Here is a 23659-nt window from a genome sequence, read left to right on the forward strand (position 1 = left end):
AAAGATTGCTCTTCCACCCATTTAGCAGTAGGATCAAGTGTAGAACTGCTGGAGGTCAGCTACCTGACCCTCTATGCCAGGAAGTGATGTGAAACCCAGGAAGAGAGGAGACCAAGAAAAATAAAGAGCATTTTTCTGAAGTTGAAAAATTTCAGCTGTGCACAGTGCACACATGAGCCATCAAAAGCCGATATTTTAGACAATGACCTTATTTACAGCATCAAGTTTCATTCAGATTTCTCCCCCCGAGACAACATGAACAGGAAAACATTTATGCCAGTATATTTACAAAACCAAAACTGCTGTGGAAGTGCTAACAAAATAAGCTCAACAACATAAAGAGAACAAAGTTACTGTAAATGAAAGCAGTAAAAACGTTACATTTAAGATAGGCATGCAGGATGATTTGCTATAAAAGCAACTTTATCAAATTCCAAAACAGTAATTCACAATAAGGTTGGACAGTTTGCATCAAAATCTATTTCAGTTGACCATTGACTAGTACATAAGACTGATGCACAGTAATTGTGGGCCGATAGTGCCTTCAGCTGCTAAAAAATTGCAAGCATTTGCTGGTTACACTAAAATGCTAAGTATCTATCCAAAATGTATGATGCAATTTCCATGGACTCAACAAGGATTTTTGGCTAGTAAGCATCAGAATAGGAAATGGCTGAAATAACACTTAGTTCAGAACCCAGATTACAATAATTTACAGGTGATTCAGTTAAAACCATATCAGCAAATATGGAAAATTATTTAATAACTATTTTAAAAAAGCATTATATAAGCATAATCCTGATTTCAAAGTATTTTCCAAAATACAGTGTCAGCATAGTTCTGTTCACATGACTTATTTCTCTTTAAAAAGGGTTTGAATTACTGCAAGGCTAATTAAAGGGAATTGGATGCAGATGTTTACAAGTTATTTAATATTAAACAAACACAACTGTAAGGGTCATGCAGCTTTAATGTTTGGTGCTTTTCTGAAGAAAATGTCATCGATATGTAAAATACTTGTACAGACGCACATATTCTTCTTTATAGCTCCCGTTAGGTCTGACTCTTGCAGTTCTCTTATCCATAAATAACAAAAAGTGTTCCATTCAAAAGCTAGCAGGTCACAGCGCATTGTACTCCACACACTTTGATGGGTCTGTTGAAAAATGCTTTTGACAGATGGTCATCAACCTCTTCAACCCCTAGAAGAACAGCAATGGGGAAAAATAAATTGGGGCAATAGCTTTTGGAGAATGAATGTATTCTGAAGGACTAAGTGTTGTCAAGAATGAAAAGGGTTTTCATTCTCAAAGAAGAGTTTAAAGCACTGTTTCACAATTTTAAAGATAAGTAATTCACATTCCAATTTATAATACGCAATGCTTTAATTTTATTTAATAATAAATGTAGTTGTAAAGTATAGCATCGGGGAGATTCAATACTTAAATAGCCCAAAAATGAATACAATTTCATTTTAGATATCAGCCAAGTGTTGATTTCAGAAATATGAAAATTGTAATCTAGTGCCCCTTCAACAATCTGTAACAAGGTCTTTCAATGGACTTACTGTACCTGTAATTGCTGAGCAATTGTTCTCAACAATGTGCTTCTACTTTGCACAAGTTGTTCATAATTAAATTGAATACTCCAAAATTAAGCTACATGTTCTATATTTCTTTCCACTTAATTTCATCATAGGTTGTCAAACACTGTGAAATTTCAGATTTGTTGCTTATCATTGTTTTCATAGGCTTCTTTAAACAACTAGCAGATCTCTCATGGTGTTACTCACGAGGAGGTTAGCTTTTTAGCTTTAGGAGCACAGTTGTGATGTTCAGTTAACCTGGCCTGTCCCTCAAGGTCACTGCTAAATATTCCCTGTAGGCAAATCAAGATATTTGTAGCTGCTTGTAAACTGCTGGGGCCAGTCAGAAGGTAATTGAACTGATTGTAAATTTCTGGCTCCGGCCAGAAATCCCCATCATGAAATAAGTGGCTTTTAAAAAAATATATATAAAAAGGGTGTTTTGCATCTTTAATAATGTATGACACTTTGGCGTGTCACTAGATGAGAGACATATATACAGACACATACACATATATTACAATAGTTGATCTCCTGCATCACTGGGAGGATACAAGGGTGGATTTTCCTCCACGGGTGTCCAACAGGTATCGTGCACCTGAAGAGTGCTGCGCCTGACAGGTGAAATTTCCCCATATTTTTGCTCCCCTGAGCCATTTGTATGGGAGGAAACTAAAAATGTTGGGAGGAAGCCTAAATCATAACAGCATAATAGAAGCCTAAAAATGACCAAGTACCTTTTACAGCTCAGTATAGATCTCTTCATTTAAGATTTTACAAACAAACCTGGATGTATTTCCGCTGTGTTTCATCATTTAATACATGTGCCACGTGTTTGGAAAAGATCTTTTCACGACCTGTACGTGCATGGATACCAACCATGGTGACTCCAATAGGCCATGGAGCATTGCCAATGGCCATCTGAAGGTAAGCGTCATTTGCCTATGGAGAAGACAAATGCTTTATATAAAATTGATTTGTCACTGAAATCAGCATCATTGCTCTGGAACATAAGAGTTGTCCAGTTAACTGTCCATTAACTATCAAGTGAAACTAACAGAAGCACCCATGTATATAGTAAAGATTTAATGGTCCAGTGATGCAAAGTGCTGTTGTACTAACTCTAGTTCAACAGTGATAATTAGTTCCATGCTTCAAGCTTGTGCATGCGAGAGACAGAAGTTCAGGTCACAACACTGCCTGGGACAAAGTTTCTACAGAGTGAAAATTCATAGCTGGCATTCTGTGCAAAGCTTTTGGATTGATGTAGTTGAGCTGCTTGCTAGATTCTTCTGTCAGTTTTGCTTGATAAATTTCACATATATCAATCTGTAAAGGATCTTTTAGAAAAACAACAGCTCAATTGCATATCGCTAGTGTTGTAGAGGATAGACTACTGCCAAGTTCATTAGAGTGCGTGGCTTTGAATTGGTCCAGGGGTAAGAGATGGGGCCTCCTCTGCAGCTTCCCAAAAAGGGTTACAATATACCATCACTGGGTGAATATATGATGTGGAGATGCCGGTGATGGACTGGGAGACGCACAACACCCGGTTATAGTCCAACAGCTTTATTTGAAATCACAAGCTTTCAGAGCTTTGCTCCTTCGTCAGGTGAAGTGAAGAGATGCATATAGGCACAGCATATATAGTCAGAGAACAATGCCTGGTGATTACAGATAATCTTTCTAACTGCCCTTTATCACACCTCGGCAGAGAGATAATCACAGCAATCAAAGGAGTGAATGGTGTTCAAACAGGTTAGTCAGGGAAACATTACATCCAAGAATACTGAGGTGGGGTCACAAGGGGTCAAATGTAGCAGATGCTGGGGTTTGTATTAAAAAGATAACTTTTTTTGGTGGAAATCGCAGCAGGTCCGGCCGCATCTGTATATGGAGAACAAGCCAACTACGACTTGAGTCTGGATGACTCTACGTCAGGTGGGGTTACATGTAGCGTGACATGAACCCAAGATCCCGGTTGAGGCCGTCCTCATGGGTGTGGAACTTGGCTATCAATTTCTGCTCGACGATTTTGCGTTATCGTGTGTCTTGAAGGCCGCCTGTGACTCGGCCAACGTTGTCTACCTCATACGTTGCAGGAAAGGATGCCTCGGAGCATGGTGCATCGGCGAGACCAGGCAGACACTGCGACAATGAATGAACAGACACCGCACAACAATCGCCAGGCAGGAGGGTTCCCTCCCAGTCGGGGAACACTTCAGCAGTCAAGGACATTCAGCCTCCGATCTTCGGGTAAGCGTTCTCCAAGGCGGCCTTCGAGACACACGACAACACAAAATCGTCGAGCAGAGATTGATAGCCAAGTTCCACACCCATGAGGATGGCCTCAACCGGGATCTTGGGTTCATGTCACGCTACATGTAACCCCACCTGACGTAGAGTCATCCAGACTCAAGTCGTAGTTGGCTTGTTCTTCATACACAGATGCAGCCGGACCTGCTGCGATTTCCACCAAAAAAAAGTTATCTGTTTTTAATACAAACCCCAGCATCTGCTACATTTGACCCCTTGTGACCCCACCTCAGTATTCTTGGATGCAATGTTTCCCTGACTAACCTGTTTGAACACCATTCACTCCTTTGATTGCTGTGATTATCTCTCTGCCGAGGTGTGATAAAGGGCAGTTAGAAAGATTATCTGTAATCACCAGGCATTGTTCTCTGACTATATATGCTGTGCCTATATGCATCTCTTCACTTCACCTGATGAAGGAGCAAAGCTCCGAAAGCTTGTGATTTCAAATAAAGCTGTTGGACTATAACCGGGTGTTGTGCGTCTCCTTACATGGGTGAATATAGGCTTTGTGGAACACTCAACTAGCTGAAGGTGACAAGCAAGGTTGAGCTTTTCTAAGGATTCATCCTTTTCTACCAGCAGTCATGATCACCACTGGTTTGTCCAATGTAGGTTACATAAAAAATTATGCCAACGAGCTCAGTTTTCATAACCAAAGAGAACTTTCTTTCTTAATAGAATAGAGGTAGGTTGGCAACATCATAGCCAATCCTTCCTGCTAGTTACTGACTTGATCTTTTCTGCAGCAAGGATAACATACTATTTATCTGCAGCAAGGAAAACATACTATTTATCTGCCCACTACTTAATTGCTTCTAGGATCTGCTTGTAGGTGATTTAATTACTACTTTTAGAGTTAATCAGTGGTTGATATAATTACAAAAGGCAGCAATTATACATTTAGTGACACCGGATCGTTAATGAAAAGTACAAATAGAATAAGCCAAACACACATGTAGGTATAGAGATAAGAAATGCACCTATTTATCATGACCTGATACACATCCTTTGACAAAATCATGTGTCCAGCTCAGTGGCTCCTTAGATAGATCACATAGTTGACTATGTCATATCCTAAAGGCTACTGCTCTAACTTTTTGTTGGATATTAAGGTATTGCTCCACTTCGGGATTATGCAATTTAGAGTATCACTGCTCATCCAACTAGCTCTGCAGACAAGGTGGGGACAATACATCAAGTTGTGATTAAGATGTTTAACAGGTTCTCATTCACTATGGCAGGTTCTCATTCACTCTGGTTTCCATGAGCTTTGGCACAAATGGCAGTAGAAATGTTGGTCTGTAAATGTTGAGGAGGAAGGTGTACAGCACAGGGTGAACTCAATTTTGAAAAAAATCAAATGCTACTACAATTTGTTTTTACTGGGGGGACAATTTTTGTAGTACTTTATTTTCTCAATGAAACAGAAGTCCTGCAACTTGACTTTGGGTACAGAGAAATTGTCCTTATGTTTTCTCTTTTAAGCTGCTAAAGTAAGATTCATACATTGTTTAGACCTGCAGTGAATAGAGAACCAAAGAACTTCTGACTTTTTTCCTGCGATTGAACATAAAAAAATTACATTCACACATCTAAATATGAATATTTGGGCACCTGTGAACAGTTTCAATCGCAACGCAATTGTATAACTAAAAATTAGATGATCAGAGTATTAATGAGAATAGTGACATTTTAGTATATGATATAATCAGGATTCCAATTAGCTTAAATATTCTCATATTGATTAGCATTTTACTTCAAGGAGGCACAGGGAAAGTTATTGCAAATGTCATTTGTATAAACGTACATCACTGTAAATGTCACTTGTATAAGATCTGTATCTGTTCTGTATTAAAACAGCATAAGAAATAAGGAACGGTATTCTGCCAATCTAGTTTATCCAATTATTTAGATTGATGGCTAGGACCTGCACAAGCCATTTCGATTGTGCTCAATGGGATAGTTTTGTAAAAAAGTTATATTTTATAAAAAAAAAGGTTCTGCTGACACATTCCAATTCTGGGACCTGAGCTTTTAAAAATTTGTATCTAATTGTGTTTTAATCTTTGCAGTCTAGTCTATTTCAGCATTATACACTGTCTGCATTTGCAGGCAAAAATCAACATGGTTCAGGCCCCTCTCCTCTCAATGCTGTTCCAACCAGAGTGTAGCTGCTGCTTGAAGTGATTCCGGTTATTACATACTGTGGGCTGATACGTTTGAGAAAACAGGAGTTCCTGCCTACAGTATGCAGTGGCCAGGTTCACTTCAAGTAGCAGGAGGACTCGGGTAGGATCGACGTTGAAGGGAGGGATGAGTGGAGGAATTCAAAATGGTAGGGAAGGGGATGAAGAGGCTGGCAGAGGGAAGGGGGGGAAATGGAGGAGGAAAGGGAGAGGGAAATGAAGGGCAAAAGGGAAGGAGGGAAATTAAGGGGGACAAAGAAGAAGCCAGAAGCAGTGCTTTTCAGGGGACCGGAAATATCTTTCTTTTTAAAAAAAAAGCCTTGGTTTGGAGCTGCAACAGAAACAAAGTGATATAGGGGAGAGTAGCACATGAAGGTTATAGGTCTCCATTTAAGCACTGTTCCCCAGGGCCCCAACTTAGATATAAATCTGCCTTTAAATTAGTAACAAAGGCCTTATTTATCCCATACTGGACATACTTCTGTACATTCTTCTGATCAGAACATATTAATATTGCATGCGATTTTGATAGCACAAGTTCAGTATATTTAAAGAAGCCTACATTTTTCTGACAGAAAAAAACTATTGCTTTTTACTTTTAAAAAAAATCTATTCATGCTTCAAACCCCTTCCTCTAGACCTTTTAAGTTTTCAACACTATAAACATGGTGACAAATGTTCAATAACCAAAAGTATCTACCTTAACATATTCTCTTTGTAACATGAATTTGATAATATCAGTTATGGACTCTTTGATGTCTTGGGGCAAATTCTGGAAAAAAAAAGAAATATACTTTTCTTTCAACTGATTTCTAATGTATTGTATTCCGTGAAATCATAGCAAATTAATGGTAGCACTAATTGCAAAGCATGCAGTAATGGTCTGTGCAAGACCATTATAAAGACACATCAAGGGCAGTAATCACAGACAATAACTAATTACTTATGGATGTTATGACCAAAAGCCTGCGTGCTCCACAACCCTGACACTATGCTGGCAGAGTAGCAGCAAAGTGAGAGAGAGGAGCGGAAGCTGCCCGAGCATCAGGGTGTTCTGGTATAGATATGGTCTGTGGAACATTAAAAAGTTCAATTAAATCATTTAAGTTAAAATTAAGTTAAGTTAAAAACATTCAAATCTCCAGAGCTGGGGCGGTTGTATACATTTCCATTACTGTTGGGTATGCTAAGGCAGTTAATTCCAAGCCATTTTACCAAAAGTCTCTCCTTTCACTATGCACCAACCTTGGTCCACAGGAAGGCAAAAAGCTCAACTACAAAAAAAATGAAAGTGACTCCAGCAGTTTCAAAAGACATGTCCCTTACCTTTTTCCGAAGTTTCCTGAAGAGAGGTTTTAAGTAGGATTCAGTCTGCTTGTGGGTGGCCCCGGCAAGTTTACCCTGTACACTGCACTTTAAATAATCCTCTCTGGCATTTAGATCTTTTGCCCAAACACCAAGAAGAAACTATAAATGGGAAATAGTAAAAATATATTAGAGTATGGAAGAAGTTAGATTAAAATAATTCTGTTATTTTATCCTCGTATGTTGAAAGATTTCAAATCCATAAATCAGTGTGTAAAAAAAAACCAAAGACCAATTCACTAGAAGAAGTTTTTTTTGCCAAGTACAATAATAGTGGGTCAAAGGGAAGCACAACAGTATCAAGTTTCCCAAGCCAGGCTCTATTCTTAAAAGATTAGACGATCAAAAAACAGTATTTAAGGATCGAAGATTGTTTCCATTTAATCACATACTCTCATAAGTAAAGCATCTATTCTTGGATGCTACAAAAAATATTTAAGAGGCTTGTTTAAAATCCTTTGTTCTGCTTCTAAATACGGACTGGAAACATTTCAAATGCATTTAAGAGTTTCTGAATATTAAAATGATGAAAGATTATTCTATTTTTGTTTTATGATTGCATTACCTAAAGCCTACATGAAGCATGAAATGACAAAGTGTTTTACACAATAAATTACTTTTTCCTATCGGAAATCGGTGACTTGCCTGGCCCATCAAACCGGTTCTATCTTTATTTTTAAAAACAGCACTTGTTGGCAGCTTGATCTTTTAATCCCAATTCCACATTATTTATCCAAATTCCTTACTACTGTTGTGAAATATCGGAGATCTATCATGTTTCAAATCATAAACCTTTCCATATTTTTAACATTTCTTCAAGACATTTTAGGTCAGCTGGTGATCATTTTAAGTTTGTTATTGCTTGTTGAAATCAGCTTGTTAGTATGCATATGGTTCCATATTACTGGTTGCTTTGCAGACTGCACCTTCAAAAACAGGTGAGTCACCTTTGTCTGGATGGACCAGCTAACAAGTATTAGAAGTTGTTTTAGGATTTTTGCTTTTGTTTTCCATGAAAAAGATTTGGGAATGCGTTATGTTTGAGAATGAGTGTTTTTTTTTTTCAGAAACAAAGTAAATTTGCACAGGTTTAAGAAGCCACAGGCTGCTGTTTCTGAGACAGAGGGGGATGTGAAGCATTAGTTTTAGTTTCCACAACGACCAAAGCAATTCATTATCTCATCTAAGATGGCCTAAGAAAACATCCACACCTATTATAGTGGGGGTAAATCTATTCATATGAGACCATCATGAGTGGCTACTGACAAAATATGCTTGGGAGATGGGATGGTTGGCTTGATTAACAAGCTAATCACTGAATCCCTAATGGAAAAGGAGTCAGAAGTACCACCCTTCCACTTCCAGTGAATGCAGAGAGAGAAAGAAAAAAAAGAGTCACATGGTAAGTCAGTCAGATTTTAACAGGAGATTGCAAGAGGCAGGCCTTAGCCACAGGTGGTAAGATTTTGCAGTTAAAAGTTGTGTAAAAAGAAAGGTACTGCCACGATCAAGTCAGCCAGCCAGTTAGGTCAGAGCCTGTTGAAATCAAAACGCTCATCAGGAAAAGTTAAGTGAGCCTGCTAATAGGGACAGTGTGTATGTTTATTATTTTTCTCATTCTTAAGGAAGGTTCTCTGGTTGGTTGGATCAAGACGAGATTTGATTACAACTGTTATTCTGTATGTTTACTTGCTGTCAGTAAAATAAAGCAGCTTTATGATTTGTATCTGGCCTCATCCCACTGCCTTCGGAAAGACTGGAAAAGCTTGTGTGAGGGCACATGTGAAAGGCAACATCGAGTTCAGATCACATGGGGGTAACACTGTTACACCCCTGGATTAAGCTATTGTATAATTGGATAATGGGCAGTACAATCACACTCCTGAACACAAGATGCTCAGACTGCTTACAGGAGTGGCCAGCATCGCTATACCCGAGAGATTATCTAAGGCAGACCCAAAACTTGTAACAGCAGCAAAGCTAATCTGGATGTTAATACAGATTACTGGGATGTGAGGACATAGCAATGATTACTTGGGATTGCTGACACAGTAAGAGGAAGGCAGCCACCCATTGTATCAGAGAATCTTACTATTCTATAGGTGTCAACGTTTGATCAGAAAGCCTATCGGGCAATTTCAGTGCCTTTTAATCCTAATATGATCGACAGCTGTATCTGACTGTGAAACATACCCTCCCCAGATCAATGTAATTGAAGATGCCAATGGTGGCCTTTATAGACTGGGGAGTACCATGGAAGATTCTCTCAGGCTGCCAATGATAGGTTCATCATCGGCTAAATTTAAAAGTTGTCTTCTGGTCACAGTGCACAAAACCTGACCGTGGCTATTGGATACGCCATATCACCAGCACAGGTGGAGAGCTGATCCAAACTACTGCAGACAAGCTTTTGCCTTGAGGTGAGGTTCTGCAAGGAGAGCTACAGTGCCACTAGTGGTGGAAGGATGTAATTACAGTGTGACAAGTTTACATAGGCAGTTTCCACCTTCACAAATATTTGGGCAATACAATAAGTTGCATAAAATTCTTCAGAATCAATAAGTCTATGGATGTAGATGAAGTAGCACTCTTTTCTTAATGAACTTATGCTCATCAAGGTGAGGGATATTATTGCTCAGGAATGTAATACTTTCCATTTCAAACACTCATTGACAGCATCAGGTCAGGTACAGCATGTTAGGTACTGATTAAAACTCCCTCTATTCTGCCCCACAATATGCTTCTAAGGAACACCATCAACTCCACTAGTGTGGATTTTCTCTGTTTTCCAACCCAGACATTCTGTGGTCTGAGTAGGACTGTTAACATAGTGCCAATTATTGCTGAATGGGCAGTCTTGTGCTTTGGGCCCATATCCATTAGGAATTAGATTGTGACTGTCCAACTACATCACATAGGACCCTTGCAGCCACCAGAAAGAGGAGACTTTCATCCTATCAAACTTGGCTGGATTCACCTTCTGGACCAACTTGCTGAAGATGTCTTATTCACTGCACCATCCTGTCACAAAGAAGCATTCTTCAAATACTACTATTTCACATAGTCTTACCCTTAGAACTTTGGTTATAATGTCCATGTCTTTATAGTCATCACCCTGACCCAAGGACTCACCCAAGGCCTGCATTAAAAAAGCAAACTGTTGTTAGTAATTTGTGGGAGCATTGTGATTTAACCACTTAATAGCAGTTAACACAAAAGACAAAAAACTTATATATGTAGCTGCTATGAAATTATGACTGAAATTACATTGTTTTTCTTAATAATTGATGTCTAATGCCGTCTGTTTGTTGTGCATTTTAGAGTGCCAGTCATGTGACATTGTACAGCTGGTACAAAACAGGAATAATAAAGGACTACAGTGCTATTTGACAAGGTTTATGCAGATCTGCTGCACGAGGCAACATCTTTGAAGGTGCCTGTGATGGACTTTATAGACAGGGAGTACTATAGAAAATTCTCTCAGGCTGTCAACGATAGGTCCATTATCTGCTAAATTTAAAGGTTTTGTCTTCTGGTCAAAGTGCACAAAACCTGACCATGGCTATTAGATACACCTTCTCACCAGCACAGCTGATCCAGACTACTGCAGAGAAGCTTTTGCCTCAAGATTTGAGGTTCTGCAGTGGTCACTATTCAAACATCCTTTACCACAAACAATGTAGTGTCATGATTAGGAAAAGTTTCATTTGTTGCTCAGTTATCTTTAAAAAAATAATTTTTTTCATTTATAGCACCGAAGGGAACCAGTTCATTCTTAGCACAATGTTACCAAGTCGGCCTCTGCTGTGATAAACTCTTTGGTACAGTTGGAGGAATGAGAATACTGTATAGTCACTATTACTCACATCAATTTCTGCAGCATATCCTGACATAACATGTTCTCTTTTCTAAACTCATTTAGATCACATGAAAATGCAATATATTTTGTCCTCAGTGTCTACAGGATATGCTTTAAAATGTGTTGTTTAGTATGGAAATCTAGCTACATTGTATAAAGAAAATGTCAGAAAAACACAGGTCAGTCAGGCTCTGAAAAAGAAAGGCAGGTTAATGTTTTAGATGGGATCTTTCATCAGGATATGAAGCATCTCATTCAAGTGCTAACCTGTCATTTCCTTTCAGATGACACTGGGATGCTATAGATTTCCAGCTTGCTTTATTTTTATTTCAGATTTTCAGCATTTCTGTTTTTGTCTTTGAGGTGCTGATGGACTTATTTTGTATTTCCAGCATTTGTGTTTTTTTCTTTTGAAGTCGACATTATAAAGCTCCCTGGGTTATCTCAAGTTGTCTTATCTCATTTGTTTCTAAACCCTTTAATAACTCAGGTACTCTTCTGTGTATCTTTCCCAAATTAAGGCTGTTTGAAGTCTTTTCAGATTAATGAATATAAATGGTAGTCTCAAACTACATCAGCATTAGAACACTTAACAATAAATATCAGATGTTTTGCATCAAAACATTAAAACAAAATTTCTCACCAGAAAGTTCATTTTAACTTTCAATTTAAAAGTAGTTACTAATAGTTCAAAAGCAAGCAAGGTTGTTAAGTAATGGTTGAAGGATTTGGGACTTTTAATACCAGTTTTAAAGAAAACTAAAATAATGGGCTAGAAATCCCAGATTGCCCAAAGAGCAGAATTTGGTTTGAAGTATCAACAACAAAGAATAGAACACAAAATTGTTAAGCTTGAGTGTTCAAGACAGCATGCTGGGAAACTTGACCAAGTTCGAAGGGTATTATTATTATTGCTTCAGACTGTTTGGAAAGCTAACCAAGACGATGTACTGTCAGAGATAAGGGGCAAGATTAAAGATAAGACAATCGCCTAGATAGGCCTTGAAAGTCTGTGAGAATCTGTCGCAAACATCAAATGTTGTTTCTGTAGCACCAGCCTGCTTGAACCATGGGAAAGAGAGACGAAAAGTACCAGCAGCTTGTTTTTACACCAGCAAGAAGGGTATAAAAACAGTGATTTTAGTAAGATAGAGGAGACAGTCCACGAGACAGACCAGAAGAATGCGAAGAAGAATGTCCACGGAGAATTAACCCCTCAGTCTCCCAAAGCAGAAGACTGTGACTATTCTGAGCTTCAAGTTGTACTTCTAACTAAGGTTGTAATTCATATCTATCTGTAAAACTGCTGTGTTGTAATGTTAAATAAACCAATTGTTAGAAAAATTTAAAGACTTGGTTGATCTTACCTCTGGATTACCCTAAAGAGTAAAGAGAGAGTTAAATAAACCCTACACAATTCTTACCTCCAATTCCTCTATCGTGGTGTTTTCTTCATGAACTTTCAGGTCATTCTGTCCCTCCTCTTCGCCTTGCTCCTGACCAGCCACAATCTCATTCAAATACTGCTGATCTATCTTATCCATAGCAGCTTTTAAGTCATTTCTCAAACCCTGTGGGAAGTCACAAAGAACTAAAACACTTAAGTTTTTGAAAGCTATACCTCCTAATTAGAATGATTCCATAGCGTGGTTGGTTCTTCTGTGGTTTGAAAAGTTTTGCACGTATCCTCCTTGTGCTTTAACCCTCTCCCATTCAAAATAACTATCGTGCAATCACCCCAGAGCAGCAACAGACAGTTTTCAACTCTTATTAAATATTTCAGTTTTTGTAATTCATTTATAGCAGTTTTAACTATGTCTTTGCAAAGTATGTTCTGGTTTCTTGTACATATGGTTATACATTTGGAAAGTCTCCGAATTTACTTGATCATGGTAGTGATGCAAGGCTAGTGTATTCGAACACATAATACTAACTGTGAGCCATATTAGAAATCCCAGGTTAAAATGACAATACTAATAAAAGGGAGTATATTCACTTTGGGGTATGTTTTGCCCTTTTCACTTTTTTCCTTTTGGACTCCGCAGGCCAAGTACCTTCTCCAGCAAGGCAGATGGTGGGGTGACTTGCTCATTGGGTTCTAACGATGTAATGTGTGCTGGTCATTAGGAGGCAGAGTACAAATACCCGGAGATGTTCCCTGGTCTGACATCCAGGACCCACAAGATGATCATACTGGTGGATCAAATTCAAATTACATTCTGATAACCAATTTCTGCTATTAGATGGTGTGATGACATTAGTCGTTTTTTTATATAATTCCTGGACCACATATATTATCTCTCATATCTAAGCTTTCCTCAAATGCAGTTCCAACATGACCATTTTAAAAGAGGGAGACAAATAGTACAGCCCCTTCTTGTATGCAAGCTGTGCTGTTTCATTTTTCATGTGGATTGGTGATCTGAAAAAGGAAAATTAAAGGAAAGAAATAAAAGGTTAAAACACAAAAAGGCGAGCAAGAGGAATTTGAAAAGTGGGTAGTGAAAAATAAAACAGGAAATGGAAAGCTGAGAAAAACACAAGTAAAATAGAAATATTAAAGTTTGTGATATGTGCTGCCACAAGAAAAATCAACATCATTTCTTGTAACTATTTAGATGAGTAGATTTCAGTACAAACACCTTGTACATCAGTAACTAAACTCTTGCTAGATTTCCCTACATCCTTTCTTGTGACCTTTGTGCTACAATAGACACAAGGCAGCTAGATTGCCTCCTTAGCTTACAAACTATTCAGATCTTGGGCTTCTAAAAGAGAAAAGAGTTTGTAAAATTCCATGTTAAGAATTTAATTCGGGTGTATCAATTTAATTGTCCGTTAACTGTACCAACTTTACCGCAAATGTGTATTCTTTAATGTATCAGCATGATCGACTAGCTCTAAATACTGGGGTACGTCGTTATATAAAATGCCACTGAGAAGAAAAACTTCACAAATTATTTCAAAAAACACATACCTTATTAATTTCAGGAGTTAAGATTTCTATTTTTCGAAGACGTTGAAAGGCTTCATAGTCTGTTTCAGCAAACAATCGAATTGGTTCTGCTCTTTCTCGTAACCTTCGAATCACCTTGGAAGATAACAAAAAGATTTGATTTTATCAGAGAAACTCTGTAGTGAAATACAGTTTCACTAATAAACTGTTCTTTGGGCATCATCTGAATAAATGAGAATCTATGTCTGAGCAGAAAGAAAAAGATTTATGCATCTCTATTTACCAATTATTTGCTGCACTAAAAGCAATCTAGTACAAAAACTGTAGCTTTCAAAATAATTCTCAAATGAAAAAGCAACTTCCTGTTTAAAGCATGAGCAGTGCTGAGTTTTCTCTTCCCTTTAGGGAATTCCCCTGAAATAATTGAGGTAGCACTGTTCTTCAGCAGCATATGGTGATGAACTTGAGCCATTTAAAAAATTATTTGGCACAGTACAACAGCACCATCTACTGCAACTCCATCCCAAACGCCTTAAAGAGAGAGAGTGAAAATTAGCCTCTTCACTCATCTCTCCAAATCTAGAGGGGTCATTTGAAAATTTAATACAGGAAATCCCTGTGGCCCAAAATTTGCTGGAGCGGGGCATCTCACGGCGTGCCCTGTTAGTTAGACTTGCTCCTGTACCCTTCAGCTCAAAAATATTTTTCCCTAAGTTGCTGGCAGTGCAAGCTGATAACAGTGATGCAACAGAACATCTGGAACCTTGATGAATGATGAGACCAACTATCTCCTTAACCAATGAAATTTAAGGATTAAAAAATAAACAGAGGGAGGACTGAGAAGGAGGGTAAATTAGAGTGAGTGAATTCAATGTCACAAATCAGGTACAGATTAAGAGGAAGAGAAAAAAAGAGACAGAAAGAAAGAAAAAAAAATTTAGACATTTTTTAAATCTCCAACAACAATTCACAACATGCAGGAATGAGATTCCACACTTTTAATTGTTCACTTTCTGGGCCTGAGATGTTGATTGGCGCTCATTAACAATTATCACGTTAAAAGGGTACGTACACTATTAATTACTAGACTTAGCTTTCTGTGGCGAGTTTAATGGACAATTAACGTGCAAATTCAGCAACTTCATGAAACTCACGGGGAGGTTAAGGGCGAGATGCCATTTTCGCAAAGCTAATGGCGGAGCGGTACAAATCGTCCAGCAACTTGTGGCAATTCGTAATGCATTGGGTATCGCTTCCTCGCCACAAGTTGATGGCCAATTTGCCACATTAATAATGGCGTGCGTCGTTCTCACACTGTTATTTTTTCAGCAAATTCTGGGCCATCATTTTTCTGCTCTGAAGCAAAGGAATACAAAATTTCAACAGATTTTACAGGAGGGCAGCACACTTAAGCAGCATCTTGAAGCACCATAACATGGTGCTTCTCTAACAGGAGAGATAGACTTGATAGTTGAATTCTGGTGACCTGTGGCTTGAACAATGTTGCTGAGTGGAGGAGAGGTTGGAATTAGCAGTTATCAGTGCACATTGCTGCACACCCAGTAGTAGCTGGCTGAAAAATGGCATTAGCAGAGGCCTGAATGTAGGCTGCTTGCTCGCTTTCTTGGCCAGCATAGCATGTGGCCCAGGCAGACTTTTATAAGCAGAAAACTCAGAATAAGAGGGATTTCATAACCCAGTGTTTTTTTTTGCTGTACGCTTCAGTAATTAACTTGACAACATACCAAGTAAAATACATCTATTACCATTCGACAATTTGGATCAAGTTACCTAGTTAGATAACATAAACTTTGGTTCCAACTTTGATTGGATATTTGAATTCAAACAGTGCAGATTTTGATTAAATATTAGGGTTCTGAAAATCTATTCATAGTGAATCCTGCATTTTGACAATTACTAGGCACAGTGTTAACCAAGACTAAACCTTACCTCTTGCCTGGAAAGTGTCATAGGTAATTTCTCTTCTGCAAGTTCGAGTTCAAGCACTTGATTTGATGAAGAATCATCATCTTCATTTGTTTTCACTTGCACCTGTACATTAACAGCATTAATTAAATCTTTAGTGCAGGAACCAATAACTTTGTAAGATTGTGACAAATACAATCACAAGCCATTCGATCCAACCGGCATGGACCTGTTGGGCCGAATGGCCTGTTTCTGTGCTGTACATTCTATGTAATTGGTAACCACATAAATTGCAAGCCACTTCATTTCCAGTTTTGTGAAACATAGGGGAAATCAGCTTTTTCCAACGTAAATAAAAAAACTACTTTAAATCTGCCACTTTAATAGATTTCTATAAAGACCAGGATTTTATCTACATAAACAAAAATTGTTAACTTTGCCTTTTTTAGGATCAGAAACACTAATGTTACACATAACTGCTCGTTAAAAGGTGGGAAGAAAGAAATAAAAATTTAAGACAGAATTAGTAATTGAGCAATTTAAACATGAATGGAATTTAATTGAGAGCAGCAGGAATACCTTATTAACAAGCATATAGACAGCACCTTTAAAAAAAATTAAGGTGGGGGGTGTGGCATATATGAGAGTTGATTTTATCTGGGAGAGGGGGGAAGAAAGGTCAAGTTTGAGTTACAAAATGAAAGGCATATTGATAAATAAGGCCAGTCAGATTAAAAGATTTGGATACAATAGTTGACCACCAATTGCAAAGGCAGATAAAATGTTAGGTATTAAAGTAGATCCAGAAATCCAAATAACTGATACTAATAACTTCATAAAACACAAGATTGCAAATGGAACATTGTGCTTAGCTGTGATCACTTAATTTACAAAAAGATAGATGCAGCGTAAAAAATTAAAAGAAAGGCAATAAAGGTTTTAGATGACTGAGCTATGAAAACAGCCTAAGATAGCTGAGTCTATTCTCACTGGGACAGCAGCAATAGGGGATGATAGGGTGGACTGGAGAAAAGATTCAAGTTGTTAAAAAAAAGGGAATGGTAATTGATTACAGACAGACTTAGTAATTGGACAGCTGAAACTGAATAGAATATTGAAAAATGTACAGTAAAACATACTGGTTCTAAAAAGAATAAATACAATTACAAAATGAAAAGCATATATTGTTAAATAAGGTGAGTTGGGAAATCTTTTTGGGTGTAACAGTTGACCGACCATTGGAAGCGTCACAGTGTAGGGCACTAAATGCAAAAGCAAATAAAATGTTAGATCCAGGCGTCTAAGTAACTAATACTAAACACTTTCTCTTACACTTAGTGACTGAATTGCTGAAGCTTAATTGAATTGAAGCATCAAAAAGGAAATCGGATCAATTCCTAGTTCAACAAGAGATGAGTTTGGGGTATGAAAAAGACGAATAAAGGTTCAGACTTCATCCTAAAACAAGATCTGGATGATATGGGAAGCTGCATAGTTTGAATGACCTTTCTTCCTTGACTTAAAAATCTCCAAGTATGTGGTTTGCATTAGCTAATTGAGGATCAATGACCAGATAAGCAGTTAAGTGGTGATAAGGTCACATACCAAATGCAAAATATTTTAAACAGAAAATTATCCTTACAATCGAACAAACTTCCATAAATATAAATATGGGATAGATTGGGTTTCTTATAAATAGACAAACTGCATAGTTTATTCTATTTAACTCAAGAACTAATTGACTTTCCCAAATTAAAATTGTATCAACTGGAGCTGTTCTCTCAACTAATTCAACAGGTTAAATAATCTTTAGCCACACTTTTAAATACTGCAGCTTGTAACAAACAGTTTTTGTAAAACAAGAACTAAGGAAATTGTTCAGGTAACTAGCACACAACCATAGGGAAACCATACATCCATAGTCACTTGATTTAGAAGAAAAATAGGACATCAGCAAAATACACATTAGAGCTTTTGCATATGTGGCCTATGGACCATTAATTACTGATTGCCTAGTTAATCAACAGGATGAAAAAAAAGTTTGCTTATATTTGGTAGTAAATTTCTGATGAGCAAAGGGGAGGAAATCCACAAAGAACAAGGAAAGAACTTGCACGCATGTGAGTAGGCTATGTGCACTTGCTTTCTAGTCAGTCGTTGTAAAGTTATGCAAGGAACATATTTTGTATGCACAAATCTGATCTTCTTTATCATTCTTTTATAAAAGTGTCCTTTTAAAGTCAGTGCCTATTCAAATTAAAGATTTTTATGTGCATCAGTTTATGAGCCTTAAGGTAAAATTTGAAATAGGAGTCATTGCTAAATTTTAAAGAATTTTTGGCAGTCTGTCCAATAAAGAAATAAGAATGAGCAAACTTCGACAACAACTTACATTTATATGGCACCTTTAACCTAGTAAAATATTCCAAGGTGCTTCACTGGAGTGTAGTCAAACAATAACTGACACCAAGCCAAAGAAGGAGACATTAGGATAGGCTTGGTCAAAGAAATAGGTTTTAAGGAGCATCTTAAAAGGAGGTGAGGTGGAGAGGTTTAGGGAGGGAATTCCAGAGCTTAGAGCCTAGACGGCTGAATGCATGGCTGCCAAAGGTGGGGCGAAGGAAGTGGGAGATGCACGAGGCCAGATTTACATAGCACCTTTCACGTCCTCGGGATGTCCCAAATGTTTACAACCAACAAATTACAACAAAAGCACTTTAGAAATGTTTTGACATTACCACTAGATGCCTCGAGATCACTGAATCATATTCTATGTGTCCTTATTTTCAACACTGCAAGCATATTGTTTTTCATTCACCCCACTCTACAGCCTAGATGCACAAACACATCTCTATCATACACAGACAATGTAATTTAAGATATATTCAATACCAATGTCATAAAGACAGTAATTTATACTTGCGAGAAAAATGACAATACTATCAGAAGGTAATGTCCATACTGATGAGTTTTGATTTTATACTTTTAAAACAGTATTGAGATTTAATAGAGGTTTATACTTGAAACATTACAACAGTGAGCCCTATTGTAGTTTCATTACAACAGAATATAAAATGAGACCGTTGTTAGAAATGTTTTACCCTCAAGCCCCTATCATCTTAATCCCTGAACCTACATTTTTCTTTTTCTCTTAGAAAATTGTATTGTACAATACACAAACAAGTTATGAGATGTAGGCGTCACATCAATCTTCAGATTATGAAGACGATCACAGCATAATCTACCTAATATAAAAGATGATAATATCCAGAAACTGGCCAATGGCTAGTACCTGTCACTAATAGTTCTGAAAACAATTTAAAAGCATTAAGCTACTTATTACAATAAAAAATGATGCAAATGCTGATATATATTTACAATATCCTTGCATTCCATGCTCACTGACCATGCCGTCCTTCCTTCACTGCCATGCCTTAACAAACAATGCAAAATGGAGTTTGACTTGCAATAACACCACTAAGCAGGCAAACAGCTACCACAAGGAGTAGTTAAGGCAAATAGCATAAGATGCATTTAAAGGGAAGTTAGATAAGCACGTGAGGGAGAAAGGAATAGAGGGGTATGCTGATAGGATTAGATCAAGTAGGGAGAGAGGGAGGAGGTTCTTGTGAAGCATAAACACCGGCACAGACCAGTTGGGCCGAATGACCTGTTTCTATGCTGTAAATTCAATGTATCTTGATGTAATTTGCAATAACCACAGTACTTGTTTTAAACTGTATTTTCTACCAACAGATGCACTGCATTCTAGGTGCACGCACACTCTTTCCTACTGATTTCATTCACATAAAGTATCAACACTATTTTACTTAATTGATCAGTTTCACTCTTTTTTAGGACTAGTACAAGAAAAAAATGCAATACATCATTTGGTGATTTAAATAGTGTTACTTAAGCATTGGCTACCAGCTCTAAAAATAGAAACTTACCTCAGTGACTACTTGTCCATTTGTTTTAAGACCAGTATAAATGTTTTAAAATAATGCAGTTTAAACTCTTCACGATCAACGTTATTCCATCACTGAATTAAATTTATTCATAACCACATTATTTCTCCCTTTCACCCCACTACATAAAATCCTAAGCAGTATTCTACGAATATAAGATTCCAACCCTCTGTCAATACCATTCTATAAATGACCACAAAGATGTGCATGACTATAAGGGTAGCCATGGGGTGATCTGTTTTCCAATTTTGTTTCTCCTACTCTGTGTGAGATATGTGCCTGTCCTTTTGCTGACACCAAGAAAACTGTTCTCGCAAACATGTCCTGCCATTGTGTGGCAAAGCAGGTTAATATGCCGATGTACTGCATCATTCTGCGCACAGTTTTTGAAGGTATATTTTAAGTCAGTTATTTGTAATAATATGCAACATACTATTCTACTGTAATTCAATGTGAAACTGTCAATATTTCTGCCTTTTACATTAGCCATACTTGAAGTAAATGATGAACCAGTATAACAATTATTCGAACGGATTACAATAATTATTCCAGTTGATGACTGAAAGAGCATTTTATTTCATTAACTGAAAACAAAAGGCCAGCCAAATGTAATAAAACAACACAAAACGTTAGAAGCCAAGGCACAGGCTCACAGCTTTCATACTATTTGCTTTCATGCATTCAGCTACAGGACTTGTATACAGCTCAAAACAAAAAGAAAGTTTGTTCTTGAACCCATACCTTTAGTGTTGACTCCTCATTTACAACCTATTGACACAAGATTCACAGGAAAGGTTTGTTGTAAGTTCTCACAATCAAATCTCACTAGTGAAATGCATTTGATTGCAACAGTTTTAGAAAATGAGAATCAGTTCATTCACCTCCAATAATCCTAAAAACTAAATGTGACATAAGTACCTTGTAGCCACATCTTTCCAAATACATCTCTTCTTCCTTCCTGGTTAGTTCACTACGTTTGAAGTATTTTTTTGATTCCTGTAATTTAACAAAAAAAAAAGTTACCATTTCTCAGTCTCTGCACTCTGGAAGCAACGTGCAAGTGTTGTGAACAGCTACTAATACACGTTACATACAACAGGCTTAAGCATGAGTAAAGAAACTTGGTGAGATGTTGAATGTATATAAGTAGCGAACCAAATAATGCTGTTCAGAGTATTACACCAATATAGCAACTGGTATTACAATGAGTGTAGAGAACTGTAAAGAAAGACTGGATCACAAGCATACAACAGTGTCTCATTTGCTGAAATATGTATTGTCCACGTAGTTACACCTATTGATAATTTGCATATAGGATGCCAAAAGATCAAATGCCCATTTTGGTTCAATTTCAAGCTCTGTTTTAACAAACTCAAAGATGTTGCAAATTGCTAGGTTCACATATTACTAACAGCCATGTTACTCCTGCTACCCCCATTAATGACAGTGCCTTTGCCATTGCCATGGATTCTCACAGACAACAATCCAGGATAAAGACACTCTCGCTCTGCTCAAATTTTGTTCTAAAGCTTCACTCCTATGTCATCAGGTTGTACTCCAGTAGGCAGGGAAGGAATTAGGCTGTAGTTCATTTGGTCTGTAACTGCAACGTCTCTGCCATTGTTGCAACCAGGCGAATTCCATCACCATGACCCTCCCCAATCCTGGCTTCTAGCTGAGCTCAACACCCATTCCAAAGCCTGAGCGCCGACTGTTGCTCCCACATCATCACACTGCATTCCAGCAGGCAGACATTAGGTGTTATGCCATAGCTCATTCCGTCTATTTTACAACATTCCAATGGTATCACATTTAAAATTAAATATTTCTAAAACAAAATGCTCAAAAGAAAATAAACTAGTAAGATCAAAACAAACCAAAGTACCAAAATGAAAGACCCATGGCGACATATTCCAGTAAGATGTTAACACCTTCAGTAGAGGGAGGAAAGAAAGCTCCAAACTCAATATATGGTCAAGCAAGCTTGGAATCTTTCTTACACTGACCGTAAATCTCATTCCAAACAACACATCTACGTTGATGGTAGCGATGATGCTTATGTTTTTAAATATATAATTACATACGAAAAATGCAGAAAAGGCTGCATTTGAAGACACGGCTGCCCATATGAAAGGAATGCACGGAATGAGATTTACGATCAAAAGGAGATACTGTGATTATAGCCCTTTTCATGGAGTTGTGTTTATTTTTATAAAAGCAGTGAGACATACTAAGGCAGAAATTACAGGCCGACTGAGTCAAATTCGGTTTTTATTTCATGGAGTCGCGGGGCTTTCACCGCTACTTTGGAGCTCCACAGATCTGTCCGTTTCTCCATGAAAATCACAAACCCGTGATGTTACCGACGGGGAGCGAGGCCTAGCAGGGCAGCAAAGAGCAGCGGCTGGATATACACCTCGAGACTCCCATTCCCCCCCGCGCCGTGGTGACACGGGCCGCCCCACATTTAAAAACCAAACCCTCTGCTCACCCCGACCAGCTGCTTATCCTGCAGCAGCTTCCGTTTCTTAGCGATCTCGGCTCTCAGGATATCCATGGCTCCAAAACAACCGCGTCACTAGCAGCGCGCGGCGCAAAGCCCGCCGGGCACAAGAAAGACAGCGGGGTAAAGGGCATAGGTCAAAGGGCGCGCCCCCCCCGCAGCCAACCCGTCGCCATAGTAACAGAGGACGGCCTGGCATTGTCTGAGCTTTTCTAAAATAACCCATTGCCCCAGTGTCACCAACCGAAAACCAAACAAAAGTGCCCCCAACACCACCACCACCACCCTACCCTTTTAGAGGGGGCACAACTAATAAAGAACTTAATCACAAAACCAAAGTAAACTTAAATAATAATGTTATTGCTACCATCTACTCTACCCTCCAGTCCCAGCGGTCGGTGCCCACCGGTCGCGGAAAGCCTCAAGCGTACTGGCTGACACCGCGTGCTCCCCCTTCCAGGGCCACGCGGACGCGAACAAGACCACGGAAGAGAGGCAGCTACAGCGAGCGACCACTCCCCACAGCCGCGTCCAACCTGGACCTGAAACCTAGCATTGTCTGAGCTTATTAGTAATTTACCAAAAACTTTACTTCTTTCAAAATATATATTTTATTTTAATATATAGATAGGCTTTGTTTTCCATATTTAATCATAGAATTATTATTACTAGAGGCATAGGTGAAAATGGAGCTTTAATATGCAAATATTGTTTAATCTGATCCACATAAAATGATCACTGCCATTTCTTATTTTTTAGAATTATTCTCTTTCTATTGTACAAAATGGAATTGTCACTATAGGTTTCTGGAATTGCCAAAAATCTCAAACCAACTAGATTAAAATTAAAAACACATTCCCTCCACTGAGCAGTAGCTTCACACAGTATATACAGTTCCATGTGGCTTGCACTGAGTGTAGCCAAATATTTCAGCATGTAAATAACTTGCAAAAAAGATCTCATGGTTGTCTCTAACATATTTTGCTACAAGA

General features: G+C 38.1%; 1 protein-coding gene across 2 annotated transcripts; it reads right to left on the bottom strand.

Annotated features, from left to right (window-relative positions):
- Nucleotides 1-395: 395 nt before the first annotated feature.
- Nucleotides 396-22784, bottom strand: prpf18 (PRP18 pre-mRNA processing factor 18 homolog (yeast)). Of its 2 annotated transcripts, XM_068005059.1 has the most exons (11): nt 22656-22784; nt 21083-21160; nt 20906-20932; nt 16221-16322; nt 14292-14405; nt 12739-12885; nt 10526-10594; nt 7417-7557; nt 6791-6862; nt 2372-2527; nt 396-1202 (listed from the first exon to the last, which is right to left on the bottom strand). In XM_068005059.1, exons 1-11 carry the CDS (start codon nt 22719-22721, stop codon nt 1122-1124), a joined length of 1053 nt encoding a protein of 350 aa, XP_067861160.1. In that variant the 5' UTR covers nt 22722-22784; the 3' UTR covers nt 396-1121. The 2 variants fall into 2 exon arrangements, with proteins under 2 accessions (XP_067861160.1, XP_067861161.1); XM_068005060.1 differs by lacking the exon at nt 20906-20932 and having other exon boundaries at nt 22656-22783.
- Nucleotides 22785-23659: the final 875 nt, after the last annotated feature.

The sequence above is a fragment of the Heptranchias perlo genome, chromosome 24 (genome assembly GCF_035084215.1).
Source record: "Heptranchias perlo isolate sHepPer1 chromosome 24, sHepPer1.hap1, whole genome shotgun sequence".
NCBI lineage: Eukaryota > Metazoa > Chordata > Chondrichthyes > Hexanchiformes > Hexanchidae > Heptranchias > Heptranchias perlo.

What these genes read in the sequence shown, in the direction of transcription:
- prpf18 (XM_068005059.1), bottom strand. Translation starts at nt 22,721, where the DNA reads ATGGATATCCTGAGAGCCGAGATCGCTAAGAAACGGAAGCTGCTGCAG. An exon ending in TGGAAAGATGTGGCTACAAG is followed by an intron (nt 20,933 to 21,082) that starts GTACTTATGTCA and finishes TTGTGTCAATAG; the next exon opens with GTTGTAAATGAGGAGTCAAC. An exon ending in TGACACTTTCCAGGCAAGAG is followed by an intron (nt 14,406 to 16,220) that starts GTAAGGTTTAGT and finishes TTATCTTCCAAG; the next exon opens with GTGATTCGAAGGTTACGAGA.